This window comes from Melospiza georgiana, chromosome 32, assembly GCF_028018845.1.
Source record: "Melospiza georgiana isolate bMelGeo1 chromosome 32, bMelGeo1.pri, whole genome shotgun sequence".
NCBI lineage: Eukaryota > Metazoa > Chordata > Aves > Passeriformes > Passerellidae > Melospiza > Melospiza georgiana.
The window spans coordinates 545,605-562,903 of record NC_080461.1 but is presented as its reverse complement, the minus strand read 5'-3'; the positions used below and the strand labels follow the sequence as shown (position 1 = coordinate 562,903).

Genomic DNA, 17,299 nt, shown 5'->3' with positions numbered 1-17,299 from the left:
GCTCCCCTGGGGACGGGGCCAGGCTGGGACCCCCCCCAGTGCCACCCTGGCCCCGCCCCCTCAGCCTGGCCACGCCCCCTCAGCCTGGCCCCGCCCCCCGCCCGGGGCGCGGCACGAGGGGGAGGGGCCGGGACAGACACGCGTGTGCGGGGCGGCACAGGTGAGCACAGGTGTGAGCAGGTGTGCAAATATGTGTGCACAGGTGTGCAAATATGTGTGCTGGTGTGTACAGGTGTGAGCTCAGGTGTGAGCATACAGGTGTGCACAGATGTGAGCACAGGTGTGCAAAGCTGAGCACAGGTGTGACACAGGTGTGTGCAAATATGTGAGCACAGGTGTGAGCACAGAAGTGTGAGCACAGGTGTGACATAGGTGTGACACAGGTGTGAGCACAGAAGTGTAAGCACACAGGTGTGCACAGGTGTGACACAGGTGTGTGCACAAGTGTGAGCCCAGGTGTACAAAGCTGTGAAAAGCTGAGCACAGGTGTGCACACAGGTGTGAGAACAGGTCTGTGCACAGGTGTGCGCAGATGAGCACAGGTGTGTTCACGTGTGCACATGTGAACAGGTGTGAGCACACCTCCCTCCGTTCTAGGGGTGCACACACCTGTGCACACCTGTGCAGCCACACACACACCTGTGTGAGCCCATTTGCACACGCATGTGGGCACGTGTTCACCTGGCCATGTGTTTGCACAGTGGGTTGTGAGGGTGTGTGCTCAGGTGTGAGCACAGGTATGTGCCCAAGTGTGCTCAGGTGTCCTCAGGCAGCAGCACATTTGCACACTCAGATGTGCAAGAGCTGCCACACCTGGGTCACTCTGTGTTCACACCTGTGGCCGTTACCTGTGCAAGCTCACATGTGCGTGTCACTGTCACACCTGCCCAGGTGCGTGTCATTGTTACACCTGCCCAGGTGTGTGTCACTGTCACACCTGCCCAGGTATGTGTCACTGTCACACCCGCCCAGGTGTGTGTCACTGTCACACCTTCCTGAGTGTTTGTGCTCACACAGGTGTGTGTCACTGTCACACCCGCCCAGGTGTGTGTCACTGTCACACCTTCCTGAGTGTTTGTGCTCACACAGGTGTGTGTCACTGTCACACCCGCCCAGGTGTGTGTCACTGTCACACCTTCCTGAGTGTTTGTGCTCACACAGGTGTGTGTCACTGTCACACCCGCCCAGGTGTGTGTCACTGTCACACCTTCCTGAGTGTTTGTGCTCACACAGGTGTGTGTCACTGTCTCACCTGTCCAGGTGTGTGTCATTGTTAAATCTGCCCAGGTGTGTCCCTGTCACACCTGGCCAGCTGTGTCACTGTGTCCCTGTCACATCTTCCTGAGTGTTTGTGTTCACACAGGTGTGTCCCTCTCACACCTGGCCAGCTGTGTGTCATTGATACACCTGCCCAGGTGCATGTCCCTGTCACACCTACCCAGGTGCGTATGCTGCCCCACCTGTGCCCCATCGCACACACGTGTGCGGGGGCCGCGGGGGCTGCGTGTGCAGGGGGCACACCTGGACGTGCAGATGGATCCAGGTGTGCACAGGCACCTGTGAGCGCACAGCCCCAGGTGTGCACAGGTGTGCACAGCCCCAGGTGTGCACAGCTCAGGTGTGCACGAGGACTGGGAGCACACAGGCCCCAGGTGTGCACATCCCAGGTGTGCACAAGGATCCAGGTGTGCACAAGGCACAGGTGTTCAGAGGCGTGCCCAGGTGTGCACAGCCTGGGTATGCACAAGGATCCAGGCGAGCACATGCCAGGTGTGCACAGGTGTGCACACAGATCCAGGTGTGCCCAGGTGTGCACAGCCCAGGTGAGCCCATCCAAGTGCACCCAGGATCCAGGTGAGCCCATCCAGGTGTGCCCAGGTGTGCACATCCCAGGTGTGCACAAGGATCCAGGTGTGCACAAGGCACAGGTGTTCACAGGTGTGCCCATACAGGTGAGCCCATCCAGGTGAGCCCAGGATCCAGGTGTGCACAAGGATCCAGGTGAGCCCAGGTGAGCCCATCCAGGTGAGCCCAGGATCCAGGTGTGCACAGGATCTAGGTGAGCCCATCCAGGTGTGCACAAGGATCCAGGTGAGCCCATCCAGGTGAGCCCATCCAGGTGTGCACACGGATCCAGGTGTGCCCAGGTGTGCACGGCCCAGGTGAGCCCAGGTGTGCACAAGGACACAGGTGTGCCCAGGATTCAGCTGTGCCCATCAAGATGTGCCCATCCAGGTGCACCCAGGATCCAGCTGTGCCCAGGTGTGCACACAAATCCAGGTGAGCCCATCCAGGTGTGCCCACGGATCCAGCTGTGTCCAGCTGTGCCCATCCAGGTGTGCACATGGATCCAGCTGTGTCCAGGTGTGCCGCCCGGCCGTGCCGCAGCCTCCCCTTTTTCCCCAGGGATTTTTGGGGTGTTCGGGGGTCCCCGGGAGGGTGGGGGAGGGGAGACTCACAGGCTCGGGGGGGCCCCGCGGTCCGGGGGGGCGTGGCCGGGCCCTGCGGGAGGAGGAGGAGGAGAGAGACACGTTAGGCCCCGCCCCCCGCTCCGGCACCTGTGGGAAGAAGCCGCGGCCCCGCCCCCGCCCCCTCCTGCCCGCTGGCCCCGCCCCTCCCCTGCCACGCCCTCCCCGGACACCGCCCCGCCCCGCCCCCCCCTCCTTCCCGCACGGACGGACAGACGGACACGGGGGCGACGCCCTGGCTGTGACCCCGGAGTGACCCTGGAATGACCTCTGAGTGACCCCTGAGTGACCCTGAGTGACCCCTGAGTGACGCCTGAGTGACCCTGAACTGACCCTGAGTGACCCCTGAGTGACCCCTGAGTGACCCTGAACTTACCCTGAGTGACCCCTGAGTGACCCTGAACTGACCCTGAGTGACCCCTGAGTGACCCTGAACTGACCCTGAGTGACCCCAACTGACCCAAATTATCCCAAATGATCCAAACTGATCCAAACTGACCCTGAGTGACCCAAACTGCCCCAAACTGACCTCAACTGCCCCAAACTCACCCCAAGTGACCCTGAGTGACCAAACTGACCCCAAGTGACCCCAATTGACCTTTACTGACCCCAAATGACCCGCACTGACCCACGGCTGCTCACCAACCCAAAACTGACCCCAAACTGACCCAAATGGACCCTGAGTGACCTCAGCTGACCTTGGCTGACCCCAACTGACCCTGACTGCCCCAAACTGACCCCTGAGTGACCCCAGCTGACCCCAACTATCTCAAACAGTTTTTGAGATAGACCCAAACTGACCCAAACTCGCCCTCCCTGATCCACAGCTGCACCCCGACCCCAAACTGACCCTGATTGACCCCGACTGACCCCTGAGTGACCCTGACTGACCCAAACTGACCCCGACTGACCCAAACTGACCCTGACTGACCCCTGAGTGACCCTGACTGACCCAAACTGACCCCGACTGACCCCTGAGTGACCCAAACTGACTCAAACTGACCCTGACTGACCCTGACTGACCCCTGAGTGACCCAAACTGACCCAAACTGACCCCGACTGACCCTGACTGACCCCTGAGTGACCCAAACTGACCCAAACTGACCCCGACTGACCCTGACTGACCCCTGAGTGACCCCTGAGTGACCCAAACTGACCCAAACTGACTCCGACTGACCCGGAGTGACCCCTGAGTGACCCTGAGTGACCCAAACTGACCCCGACTGACCCTGAGTGACCCCTGAGTGACCCTGACTGACCCAAACTGACCCCGCCTGACCCTGACTGACCCCTGAGTGACCCTGAGTGACCCAAACTGACCCCGCCTGACCTTTGCTGACCCCAGCACGGCCCCGGCCCCCCCGAGCTGTCCCTCGGGATTATTTTGGAGGATTATTTTTGGAGTTATTTATTTTTGGGTTGAATTTTGGGGTTTATTTTTGGGGAGCTCTTTGATTTGGGGGGGTTCAGAGGGACTGGGGGTGTCCCAGGGCTGCCCCTCTCCCCCCATTTTGGGGGGTGACCTGATGGGGGGTGGGGCCCCCCCAAACTCGGGGGGGGGTCCCCAAGGTTTGGGGGTCCTGGGGGGGCTCGGGGCACTTTGGGGGGTCCCGGGGACCCCCGAGGGGATTTGGGGTTCTGGGGGTGCCCCCAAATTAATGAGAGTTAATTACGGGGGGGGCAATGACCCCCCCCTGTGTTGGCGACCTGGGGGGGGGAAAGGGGGGGAGGGGGGAGGGGAAAGGGGGGGAGGATTTGGGGGTTCAGGGGATGGGGGAGGGGGGGCGGGAGGAATTGGGGGGGGGCAGAGGGATTTCAGGGTGGGGGGGGGTCAGGATTTGGGGTGGGGGAGGGGATTGGGGGATGGGCAGGATTTGGGGGGCGGGGTCAGCGGGGGCAGGGGGGGTGAGGATTTAGGGTCACTCTGGAGGGGGGGAGGGGTTCGGGAGGGTATTTGGGGTGCAGGAACAAGGAGGGGCAGGGGGGGCCTGGGGGGGTCTGGGAGGGGTTTGGGGGTTCAGGGGTGGGGGGTGGGGTTGGGGGCGGGGTTTGGGATGGGTTGGGGGGCGCGGGAAGTTTTGGGGGGGTCTGGGGGGGATCAAGAGGGTTTTGGGGGGTCGAGGGGGGTCGGGAGGGCTCAGGAGGGGTTGGCGGTCTCTGGGGGGGTCGGGATGGGGTTTTGGGGGTCAGGAGGGTTTGGGGGTGTTCGGGGGGGCCGGAGCGGGGGGGCCCGTGTTACCTTTTTGTTCCACTTCTATTTTTAGCACCGGAAGAAAAGGCGGGAGAGAGCGGGGGGGAGGAGGGGCGGGGTGCGGGGGGGGGGGGGAGGGGTGCGGGGTCACACGGGCGGGGGGGGGGGGAGGGGAGGGGGAGGGCGGGGGGGGGGGCGAGAGAGGAGACAAAGAGAAGAGAGATTAAACGGCTCCGGCCCCCCCAGCCCGGGGGGACCCCGAAACCCCCCGGGAACCCCCAAACCCTGCGGGGGGAGCAGGACCCACACACGGACACACGGACACGGGGACAGATGGACACACGGACACAGGGTTGGACACACGGACACGGGGACAGATGGACACACGGACACACGGACACGGGACGGACACACGGACACGGGGATGGACAGATGGACCAATGGACATTGGGATGGACACACGGACACGGGGACAGATGGACACACGGACACAGGGACACGGGACGGACACACAGACACGGGGATGGACAGATGGACCAATGGACATTGGGATGGACACACGGACACGGGACGGACACACGGACACGGGGATGGACAGATGGACCAATGGACATTGGGATGGACACACGGACACGGGGACAGATGGACACACGGACACAGGGACACGGGATGGACACACGGACACGGGGACAGATGGACAGAGGATGGACACAGGGATGGACACAGGGACACAAGGATAGATGGACAGATGGACACATGGACACGGGATAGACAGGGGACGGACACACGGGCATGGGACGGACACACAGACAGATGGACACACGGACACAGGATGGACACGGGACGGACACACGGACACGGGATGGACACACAGACAGATGGACACACGGACACAGGATGGACACGGGACGGACACGGGATGGACACGCGGACACAGGGATGGACACACAGACAGATGGACACACGGACACAGGATGGACACGGGACGGACATGGGATGGACACATGGACAGATGGACCCATGGACAGATGGACATGGGATGGACAGAGGGATATGAGATGGACAAGGGGGTGGATATGAGGATGGACACACAGACACAAGGATGGACACAGGGATGGACAGATGGACATGGGACAGACACATGAACATAGGATGGACATCAGGATGGACACGTGGACACAAGGATGGACATGGGATGGACAGATGGGCACAGGACGGACACACGGACAAATGGACATGGGATGGACGGACAGACACAAGATGGACACGTGGACACGGGATAGACATGGGGATGGACACACGGACACAGGATGGACAGATGGACACGGGATGGACACATGGACAGATGGACAGATGGACATGGGAATGGACACACGGACACAGGGATGGACACACGGACACGGGGATGGACAGAGGAACAAGGGGGACGTGGAGGGATGGAGGGATGGACACACGGCAGGAGGGACTGACGGACGGAGAGGTGGATGGACAGATGGACATCAGGATGGGCAGGAGGACGGACAGAGGGACGGCAAAGAGCTGGACAGAGGGACAGATGGACAGAGGGACAGAAATGGGGAAAAGTCAGTGGGAAGGGAGGAGGGACAGAGGGAGCCTTGGAGGGGACAGACGGACGGACACGGAAAGGGGGGATGGGGACGGCCTGGTTGGGGAAGATGGACAGAGGTGATGGATGGGCAGACGGACACAGGGACAGACAGATGGACACAGGCAGAGATGGACACAGGCTGAGATGGACACAGGGATAGACACGGGGGCAGACAGATGGACAGACAGACATGGGGACAGAGGGACACGGAGACAGACACAGGGACAAATGGACAGATGGACAGACGGACACACGAGGGGTCGCAGGGCTCCCCTCACCCGCTCTCCTGCCCCCCCCGCCCCTCCCCCCGCCCTGCAGAGAGAGACGGCGATGGGGGAGGGGCGCGGGGGGGGCGGGGCTCCAGCAGCTCCTGCAAAGGAAAGAGGCGGCCCCGCCCCTCCCCCACCCCCGGATGGACACGCCCCCCGAGCGGCAGGGACCGAGTGTGAGTGTGCACTGAGTGTGTGAGTGTGAGTGTGCACTGAGTGTGAGTGTGTGTGAGTGTGAGTGCACTGAGTGTGTGAGTGTGAATGTGCACTGTGTGAGTGTGTGAGTGTGAGTGTGTGTGAGTGTGAGTGTGAGTGTGCACTGAGTGTGTGAGTGTGAGTGTGAGTGTGTGTGAGTGTGTGAGTGTGAGTGTGAGTGTGAGTGTGTGTGAGTGTGCGCTGAGTGTGTGTGTGTGTGAGTGTGAGTGTGCACTGAGTGTGTGAGTGTGTGTGAGTGTGCACTGAGTGTGAGTGCGAGTGTGAGTGTGAGTGTGCACTGTGTGAGTGTGAGTGTGAGTGTGTGTGTGAGTGTGAGTGTGCACTGAGTGTGAGTGTGTGTGAGTGTGAGACTGTGTGAGTGTGTGTGTGAGTGTGAGCGGGCACTGAGTGTGAGTGTGTGAGTGTGTGAGTGTGTGTGAGTGTGAGTGTGAGTGTGTGCGAGTGTGAGTGTGAGTGTGTGAGTGCGAGTGTGAATGTGTGTGTGAGTGTGAGTAGGCACTGAGTGTGAGTGTGTGTGTGTGCGAGTGTGTGTGTGAGTGTGTGTGAGGGCGTGTCTGTGAGTGTGAGTGTGTGAGTGTGTGTGAATGTGTGTGTGAGTGTGTGAGTGTGTGTGTGAGTGTGTGTGTGTGAGACTGAGTGTGAGTGTGCCCTGACTGTGCTCTGAGTGCTCCTGCTGTGTGATCAATGTGTGCCTGGTGTGTAATTAGCCTGTACTTAATGAGTAATTAGTGTGTGTTAATGTGCCCAGGTGTGCCCAGGTGTGTCCCTCGCTTTGCTCTCACGCCAGGTGTGTGTTTCACATGCTCAGGTGTGCACCTGGAGTGTCCCCACCCTCACCATTGGCCCAGGTGAGTTTAACGCACACCGTCCTGCACACCAGGTGTGCCTTGAGAGTGCAAGGTGTGCACTTAGCACGTCCTTAGCATGCTCAGGTGTGCACAGAGCGCTCTCAGGTGTGTTCAGTGTGTGCTTAGCGTGCACAGGTGTGTCCAGGTGTTGATTGTGTCCTTGGCACACCCTCAGTGTGTTCAGGGACCCTCGACCCACACCAGGTGTGCACTGGCACATACAGGTGTGTGACTGCATTGGCATGTACAGGTGTGAGCTGGGTGTGTCCTGAGTATGCCCGGGTGTGTTTAACCCATGCTGGGTGTGCCCTGAGTGTGCCCAGGTGTGTTCTACCCATGCCAGGTGTGCATTTAGCACACACATCACATGTTCAGGTGTTCACCATGTCCTTAGTGTGTCCAGGTGCATTTACCTGCCCAGGTGTGTTAAACCCGTCCAGATGTCTTCACCTGGCCATGTGTGTTTATCTGCCCCAGGTGTGATAATCTGCCCCAGGTGTGTTTACCTGTCCAGCAGTGTTTACCCACCCCAGGCGTATTTACATACCCAGATGTGTTTACCTGACCAGCTGTGTTTATTTATCCAGATGCATTTATCTGTCCCACGTCTGATAATCTGCCCCAGGTGTATTTACCTGCCCAGCTGTGTTGATTTATCCAGGCATGTTTATCTGGCCCAGGTGTGTTTACCTGTCCAGGTGTGTTCACCTGGCCATGTGTGGTTACCTGTCCAGGTGTGTTTACCCACCCCAGGTGTGTTTAACTATCCCAAGTGTATTTACCTGTCCAGATGTGTTTCCCTGCCCAGGTATGTTTATTTGTCCACGGGTGTTTCCCTGTCCAGCTGTGCTTATTTATCCAGGTGTGTTTCCCTGTCCAGGTGAGGGCGGGGGTCCTGCAGCCCTGGGGCTGGCACGTGCTCCCTCTGTGGTTTTGGGGCATTTTGAGCGCAGTTTTTGGGTGGTTTAGGTGTGGTTTTGGCCATGTTTTTGGTGTGGATTTTGAGTGGTTTTGGTGTGGTTTTGCTGTGGATTTTGCGTGTTTATGCCATGGTTTTTGCCGTGGTTTCAGCCATGTTTTTGGTGTCGTTTTGCCGTGGTTTTGGTCTGGTTTTGGTGTGTTTTTGCATGTTTTTGCCACGGTTATGGTGTGGTTTTTGCATGGTTTTAGTCTAGTTTTGGTGTGATTTTTGCCATGGTTTTTGCATGGTTTTGCTTGTTTTGGGTGTTGTTTTGCCGTGGTTTTTGCGTGTTCCTGCCATGATTTCGGTGTAATTTTACCATGGTTTTGGTGCATTTTTGGTGTGGGTTTTGCGTGGTTTTGCCATGGTTTTTGCTATGGTTTTGGCCATGGTTTTGGTGTTGTTTTGCCATGGTTTTGCATGTTCCTGCCATGGTTTTTGCATGGTTTCACCATGTTTTTGCCATTGTTTTCATTGGTTTTTGCGTGTTCCTGTCCTGTTCCTGCCATGTTTTTCCTGTGTTTTTGCCATGGTCTTTATGTGGTTTTTGAGTGATTTTTGCTGTGTTTTTCACATGTTCCTGCCACGATTTTTGTATGTTTTTGGCCATGTTTCTGCCCTGTTGCTGCTATGGTTTTGCCATGGTTTCCATGTGTTTTTTGCGTGTCTTTGCTGTGTTTTTCACCTGTTCCTGCTGTGTTCCTCCCATGTTTTTACCGTGATTTTTGCATGGTTTTGGCCTTGTTTTTAGTATGTCTTTGCTATGTTTTTCGTGTGTTCCTGCTGTGTTCCTGCCATGTTTTTGCTGTGTTTTTCACTTATTCCTGCCCTTTTCCTGCCTTGTTTTTGCCGTGTTTTTTGCATGATTTAGGCCATGTTTTTGCCCTGTTCCTGTCATGGTTTTTGCCCTGTTCCTGCCATGTTTTTGTCATGTTTTTTGCATGGTTTTGGCCATGTTTCTGCCGTGTCCCTGCCGTGTCCTTGCTGTGTTCCTCCCCTGTTTTTGTCATGTTTTTTGCATGATTGTGGCTGTGTCCCTGCCGTGTCCCTGCCGTGTCCCTGCTGTGTCCTTGCTGTGGTTTTGCTGTAGTTTTGCCATGTTCCTGCTGTGTTTTTGCCAGGTTTTTTGCATGTTTTTTGCCATGCTTTGGGTGTGTTTTTGCCGTGTTTTTTGCATGTTTTTGCTGTGTTTTTGGTGTGTTTTTGCTGTGTTCCTGTCATGGTTTTGCACTATTTTTTGCATGTTTTTGCCATGTTTTTGCTGTGTTTTTTGCTGTGTTTTTGGTGTGTTTTTGCTGTGTCCGTGCCGTGTTTTGCTGTGTTTTTTGCCATGTTTTTGGTGTGTTTTTGGTGTGATTTTGCCGTGTTTTTTGCCATGGTTTTGTTGTGTTTCTGCTGTGTCCGTGCCGTGTTTTTGCTGTGTTTTTGCATGTATTTTGCTGTGGTTTTGGTGTGTTTATGCCGTGTTCCTGCTGTGTTTTTGCTGTGTTTTTTGCATGGTTCTGGCCATGTTTTGGGTGTGTTCTTGTTGTGTTTTTGCCGCGTCCCTGCCGTGCCCATGCCGTGTCCCCGTGCCCGTGCCGTGTCCCGGTGCCGTGTCCGGCCCTGTCCGGCCGCTCCCTCCGGCGGCTCCGGTGGCGGCTGCAAAGCAAAATGAGGGAGGGGCCAGGGGGGTTCTGGGGGTCCCGCGACGGCGCCTGGGGAGAGACGGGGTCACCCCAAAACCCCCCGGGACCCCCGGGTCACACAGAGCCCGCCGGGGCTGGGGGTCACCGCACCTGCACTGGGGGGTCACAGCCCGGCCTGGGGGACAAACACAACACGAGGGGACCCAGGGGGGCACAAACCCCCCCACATACCTGGGGGCTTCCTGAGACCCCTCCAGTCCCACCCCACACCCCAAAGGTGCCCCCAGGGTTGGGGACTGGGGGTCCTGGGGGGCTGTGGGGTCCCTGTGGGGCTCCATGGGACTCCATGGGTGCTGTGGGGTAGGACATGGGGGCATTGTGAGATCCCTGTGGGGTCCCCATGGGTGCTGTGGGGCAGGACATGGGGACACTCTGGGGTCCCTGTGGGGTCCCTTGGGTGCTGCGGGGTGGGACACTGGGACACTGTGAGGCCCCTTGGGTGCTGTGGGGCAGAACTCCCCAGGTGCACCTCTGGGTGCTGTGGGGCTGTGGGGGCACTGTGGGGCAGAGCTGTGGGGCAGGGTCTATAGGGCAGGGCTGTGGGCACAGCTGTGGGACTGAACAGGGTTATGGGGCAGAGCTGTGGGGCAGAGCCATGGAGCAGAGCCATTGGGGCACGGTTATGGGCCAGGGCTATGGGGCAGAGCTGTGGGGCAGCAATCCCTGTGGGGGACCAGTGGCACTTCCAGGTACTTACAGGTGCCAGGACTGGGGGTGCTGTGGGGCAGGACAGCGCAGAGCTGTGGGGCAGAGCTACGGGGCAGGATGGGATCTATGGGATCCATGGGGCAGCACTCACTGTAGGGCACGCAGTCGGACTGCACCTCCAGGTATTTGTAGGGCCTGGGGTGGCTCTGGGGAGCTGTGGGTCAGGATCTATGGGGCAGGATGGGATCTATGGGGCAGGATGGGATCTATGGGGCAGGACGGGATCTATGGGGCAGGGCTATGGGGCAGGATCTGTGGGGCAGCACTCACTGTAGGGCACGCAGTCGTACTGCACCTCCAGGTATTTGTAGGTGCCCGGGCAGGGGTCGGGGAAGGCGTCAGAGCCGGCGACCACCACGCACTGAGTGCGGTTATTGCACCTGGGGACACGGGGACACGTCAGGGACACGGCAGCGACACGGCAGCGACACGGCAGCGACATGGGGGACATGGTAGAGACAGGGGACACAGGGACACGGCAGGGACACAGGGGCACAAAGGGACACATCAGGGACAGGGGACACGGGGACATGGGAGGACATAGCAGGGACACGAGGACACAGCAGGGACAGGGAGTACACGGGGACACGTCACGGACAGGGACGTGGGGACATGTGAGGGACAGGGGACATGGGGACACAGGGGGACACAGGGACACGTCAGGGACACGGGGCGGAACATTGGGACACATCAGGGACAGAGCAGAGACAGGGCAGGGACATGGGAACATGGGGGGACACGGCAGGGCCAGGGCAGGGACACGAGGGGACATGGGGACACATCAGGGACAGGGGACATGGGGACACAGCACGGACAGGGACAGGGGACATGTCAGGGACAGGGGGGACACGGCAGGGACAGGGGGGACATGTCAGGGACAGGGGGGTCATGTCAGGGACATGTCAGGGACACGGGGACATGTCACAGACACAGGGGACACATCAGGGACATGGGACACTGGAGGACAGTGGGGGGTCACAGGGGGACATGAGAGAACAGCAGGGGACAGCATGGGGGGACACAGGGGGACATAGGGACACGGGGACACAGGGGGACACAGAACATGAGGAGACACGGGCAGGACACAGGACACAAAGGGACACAGAGACATTGGGGGACACAGGGGGACAGCAGGGACACAGGGGAACAGGGGACCTGAGGGGACATGGGGACAGTGAGGGGACATGGGGACACAGAGGATGTCAAGCGGGGACATGGGGACAGGGACAGCAGGACAGTGGAGACACACAGGACATGGGACTAGGGACATGAGGGACACAGGGACAGTGGGGATAGTGGGAACATGGGGCAGGGCACAGGTGTGGCCCTGACACTTGGGGACACAGGACTCAGGTGCCACCACCAACGTCCCTGGGGTGGGGGGGATGCCGTGGGGACACAGGGACATCCTCAAGCTGTGCCACCCCCGTGTTGTCCCCAGGGCCACCCGCCCCACATGTCCCTCAGTGTCCCTGTGCCCCCCCCCGTGCCACCTCCACGCCTCCAACTGTCCCCAGGTGTCCCCACGGCACCACAGGGCCATGTCCCCAGCATGTTCCTGCTCCCCCATGTCCCACCCTCCTGTGTGCCTGTCCCTGTGTCCCCAGAGTGTCCCCAGCCTTCCACATGTCCCCATGTCCCCTGCACATCCCCGTGTCCCCCCGTGTCACCCCCATGTCCCCTCTGTGCCATCATGTGCAGGGCCAGGGCCAGGTCCCTGTGTCCGCACAATGTCCCCATGTCCCACCCTGTCCCCGTGTCCCCGCAATGTCCCCATGTCCCACCCCTGTCCCTGTGTCCCCACAGTGTCCCCATTCCCCTGCACATCCCTGTCCCTGTGTCCCCTCTTGTCCCTCTGTCCCCATGTCCCCAAGCCCATTGCTGTGTTCCTGTCACCTGCCTGTCCCCATGTCCCCAACCTCCTGCACCTTCCCAATGTCCCCAGTGTCCCCGATGTCCCCAGTGTCCCCAATGTCACCAATCCCCCCAATATCCCCGGTATCCCAAATTCCTCCAATGTCCCCAAATGTCCCCAGTGACCACATTGCCCTGCGTGCCACGAATGCCCCCAATGTCTCCAATGCCCTCAATGTCCCAAATGTCCCAATGTCCCCAGTGTCCCCAATGTCCCCAACGTCCCCAGTATCCCCAGTGTCACCAATACCCCCAATGTCTCCAGTGCCCTCAATGTCCCCAATGTCCCCACTGTCCCCAGTGTCCCCAGTGTCCTCAATGCCCCCAATACCTCCAGTGTCCCCGGTCCCCCAGTGTCACCTCTGGGCCATGATGGCCTGGGCCTGGGGCAGGTGACATTGCACATTCGCCATCTGCCTGGGGTCCCTGATGTCCCCATGTCCCCCCAATGCCCCCAGTGTCCCCAGTGTCCCCAATGCCCTCCAGTGTCCCCAATTCTCCCAATGTCCCCAACGGCCCCAATGTCCCCAATACCCCCAACGCCCCCAATACCTGCAATGTGTCCAATACCCCCTCTGTCCCCAGTGTCCCCATGTCCCCCCAATGTCCCCAATTCCCCCAGTGTCCCTGTGTCACCTCTGGGCCATGATGGGCTGCGCCTGGGGCGGGTAGCCCTGCACTTTCGCCATCTGCCCTGGGTCCCTGATGTCCCCATGTCCCCAGTGTCCCCAGTGTCCCCAGTGTCCCCACCATCCCCAGTGCCCCCAGTGTCCCCAGTGTCCCCGGTCCCCCAGAGTCACCTCTGGGCCATGATGGGCTGTGCCTGGGGCAGGTAGCACTGCACGTTCGCCATCTGCCCGGGGTCGGCGTCGCAGATTTTGTCGTCGGTCCGGCCGTAGTTGGCGTCGGCCACCAGGACGACGTCGCTGCCGGGGCAGCGCAGCTCCAGCGGGTACCCCTCGCACGCCAGCTCCCGGCGCGCCAGCCCGAACGGCAGCGCCCCCCGGATCAGCCCTGGAACCCCAAAATGGGTCAGGGAACCCCAAAATGGTGTCAGGGAACCCCAAAACCCCCGGGGTACCCCAAAACCCCACACCTCCAGCAGGTACCCCTCGCACGCCAGTTCCCGGCGCACCAGCCCGAACGGCAGCGCCCCCCGGATCAGCCCTGGAACCCCAAACAGGGTCAGGGATCCCCAAAACACTCCGGGTAACCCCAAAACACCCGGGGTACCCCAAACATCCAATCCTGCTGTGCCAGCCCAAATGGCGGCACCCCCTGGATCAGCCCTGGAACACCAAATGGGGTCAGGGAACCCCAGATGGGTTCCGTGAACCCAAATTAGGGCCAGGGAACCCCAAATGGGGTCCCTCATTCCCACCTCTGTGCCCCGCTCAGCCCTTGGGGTGCAGGGACCACCTGGACCCCAAACCCCAAATCAGGGGCCCTGGGCACCCCTAGCCCTGCAGCCCCCAGCTCCCAAATCCCAAATACCTGGAAACTCCAACCCCAAACACCTGAGACCCAAACACCTGGGATCCCCAATCCCAAACACCTGGGATCCCCAATCCCAAACACCTGGATCCCTGACTCCCCTGGGTTCCCCCAGTCCCTGACACCTGGGACCCCAAACTCCAGGGTCCCCCCGATCCCAAACACCTGGGATCCCACCCCCTGGCACTGGGAATTCCCAATCCTGAACACCCAGGTCCCCCCATACCTGGACACTGGGGGACCCCAAATCCCCGAAACCGGGGACCCCAATGGATGCTTGGAGTTCCCCAAAATTCTGGGTCCGCATTCCCTGACATCGGGAACAATCCCAAACACCTGGGATCCCCCAGTCCCAAACACCTGGGACCCCAAATCTGACACACCTGAGTTCCCCCAACCCTGGGAACCTGAGAGCCCAGATCCCAAACACCCGGGACCCCAAATCCATGGTACCTGACACCCCCAAAATCCAGAGGCCCCCCCAAGCCTCAACACCTGGATCCTCCCAATCCAAACACCTGGGATCCCCCCAAACCCAACACCTGGGATCCCCAAATCCCAAACACCTGGGATCCCCAAATCCCAAACATCTGGGATCCCCCCAATCCAAACACCTGGGATCCCCCCAATCCCAACACCTGGGATCCCCAAATCCCAAACACCTCGGACCCCAAATCCCAACACCTGGGATCCCCAAATCCCAAACACCTGGGACCCCAAATCCGTGGTACCTGAGACCTTGGATGGATGTTTGGGTCCCCAAAAAATTCGGACACCCCCCAGGCCTCCACACCAGGATCCCCAGTCCCAAACACCTGGGATCCCCCAATCACAAACACCTGGGACCCCCCAATCCCAAACACCTGGGACCCCCCCAATCCCAACACCTGGGATCCCCAAAACCCAAACACCTGGGACCCCAAATCCATGGTACCTGACACCTCGGATGGATGTTCGAGTCCCCCAAAATGCAGAGGCCCCCCCAAGCCTCAACACCTGGATCCCCCCAATCCAAACACCTGGGATCCCCAAATCCCAACACCTGGGATCCCCAAATCCCAAACACCTGGGACCACAAATCCCAAACACCTGGGACCCCAAATCCCAACACCTGGGATCCCCAAATCCCAAACACCTGGGATCCCCCAAATCTGGCACACCTGAGCTCCGCCCATGCTGGGAACCCGGGACCCCAAATCCAACGCCCGGATACCCCAATCTCGGACGTCTGGGACCCCCCCATCCCACACTGCCGGGACCCCCCAAACCCGGCTGCCCCCGACCCCGGACCCCCCAATCCCGGATTTCCCATCCCCGGATCCTGGGGCACCCCAAGAGCCAGGCCCAGCTCAGGGCTGTTGTGCCAGCCTTGCACGCTCATTGCACGCCCCTTGCACAGCCTTTACACAGCCCTGACACAACCCTTCCACGCCCTTTACACATCCCTTACAAAGCCACCGCGCACTTCTTACACACCCCTTACAGAACCTTTACGCACCCCTTACACAGCCCTTGCACACCCTTTAAACACCATTTACACACTCTTTGCACACCCCTTACACACTCACCACACTCTTTACACCTCCCTTACACATCTGGACTGTTGTACACTCCTTACACACCCTTTACACAGCCCTTACACACTTCTTGCACACCCCTTACATACCCTTTACACAACCCTTGACACTTCTTGCACACCTCTTACACACTCACTGCACACCCCTTACACATCCTTTACACACCCATTGCACAGCCCTTACACAGTCACTGCACACTCCTTACACTCCCCTTACACACCTGGGGTGTTGTACACTCCTTACACACCTCTTACACACCACTCACACACTCACTGCACACTCCTTACACACACCTTGCACACTCCTTACACACCTCTTACACACTCCTTACGCATGCCTTACATACCCTTTACACACTCCTGACACACCTCTCACACAGTCACTGCGCAACCCTTATGCACCCTTTACACACTCCTCACACACCCCTTACACACTCCTTGCATACCCCTTGCGCAATCCTGGCCACCTCTGTCATGCTGCTCAGCCCTTCCACAAGCGTTACACACCCCTTGCACACCACTGAGCCCCTCTGTGGTGTTGTACAGACACAACTCTTGCACAGCCCTTACACAACCCTCACACAACACTTACACAGCCCTTACACAATCCCTGCACACCCTTTGCCCAAACATTTCACAACCCTTGCGCCCCCAGGCACCTCTGGGCTGTGACGCAGGCCTTGCACAGCCCTTACACGCTCCTTGCACGCCCCTGTGCATCCCTGAGGTGCTTTACAGATACGCCCCTGGGTCGGTGTGCAGACCTCACACGTTCCTTGCACACCTTTTACATTCCCCATTGCACACCCCTAGCACCCCGCAGTGTTTGGACACACCCCTTACACACTCGGGGTGTTGCACAGGCCTTACACAGCTCTTACACAATCCCTTGCACAGCCTTTACACACTCCTTACACACCTGGTGTGTTGTACTGCCCTTGCACACCTTGCACACCCCTGGGCACCACTGGGGTGTTGTAGAGACACAATCCTTGCACACCCATCACACAGCCCTTGCACGTCTCTTGCACATCCCTTACACGTCCCTTACACACCTGTTACACAACCCTTGCACACCTGGGGTTCTGCACCAGGCTTGCACAAGCGTTACACAAACCTTGTACATCTGGAGTGTCATAGAGCCCTTTCACACACTCTACACGCCTCTTACACCCCTGGGGTGTTGTGCAGCCCTTACACAGCCCTTACACAGCCCTTGCACGCCTCTCGCAAACTCCTCTCACCACTCACACACCTGGGGTGTTGTACGCGCATTTCACAGCCGTTACACACCCCTTACACCCCTGGGCTGCTGTACTGCTCTTACACACCCCTAGAGTGTTGTACACACCTTACA

The 17,299-nt window shown here is 59.1% G+C and overlaps 1 protein-coding gene across 1 annotated transcript in view; it reads right to left on the bottom strand.

The window, feature by feature from the left end:
• ADGRL1 (adhesion G protein-coupled receptor L1) overlaps nucleotides 1-17,299 on the bottom strand; it is a 59,620-nt gene that overhangs the window by 36,870 nt on the left and 5,451 nt on the right. The window contains exons 3-5 of the mRNA XM_058042585.1: nucleotides 13,673-13,886; nucleotides 11,229-11,338; nucleotides 4,708-4,722 (exon numbers count right to left, since the gene is read on the bottom strand). Coding sequence (XP_057898568.1) covers nucleotides 4,708-4,722; nucleotides 11,229-11,338; nucleotides 13,673-13,886 — 339 coding nt within the window. The remainder of the gene's footprint in view (nucleotides 1-4,707; nucleotides 4,723-11,228; nucleotides 11,339-13,672; nucleotides 13,887-17,299) is intronic.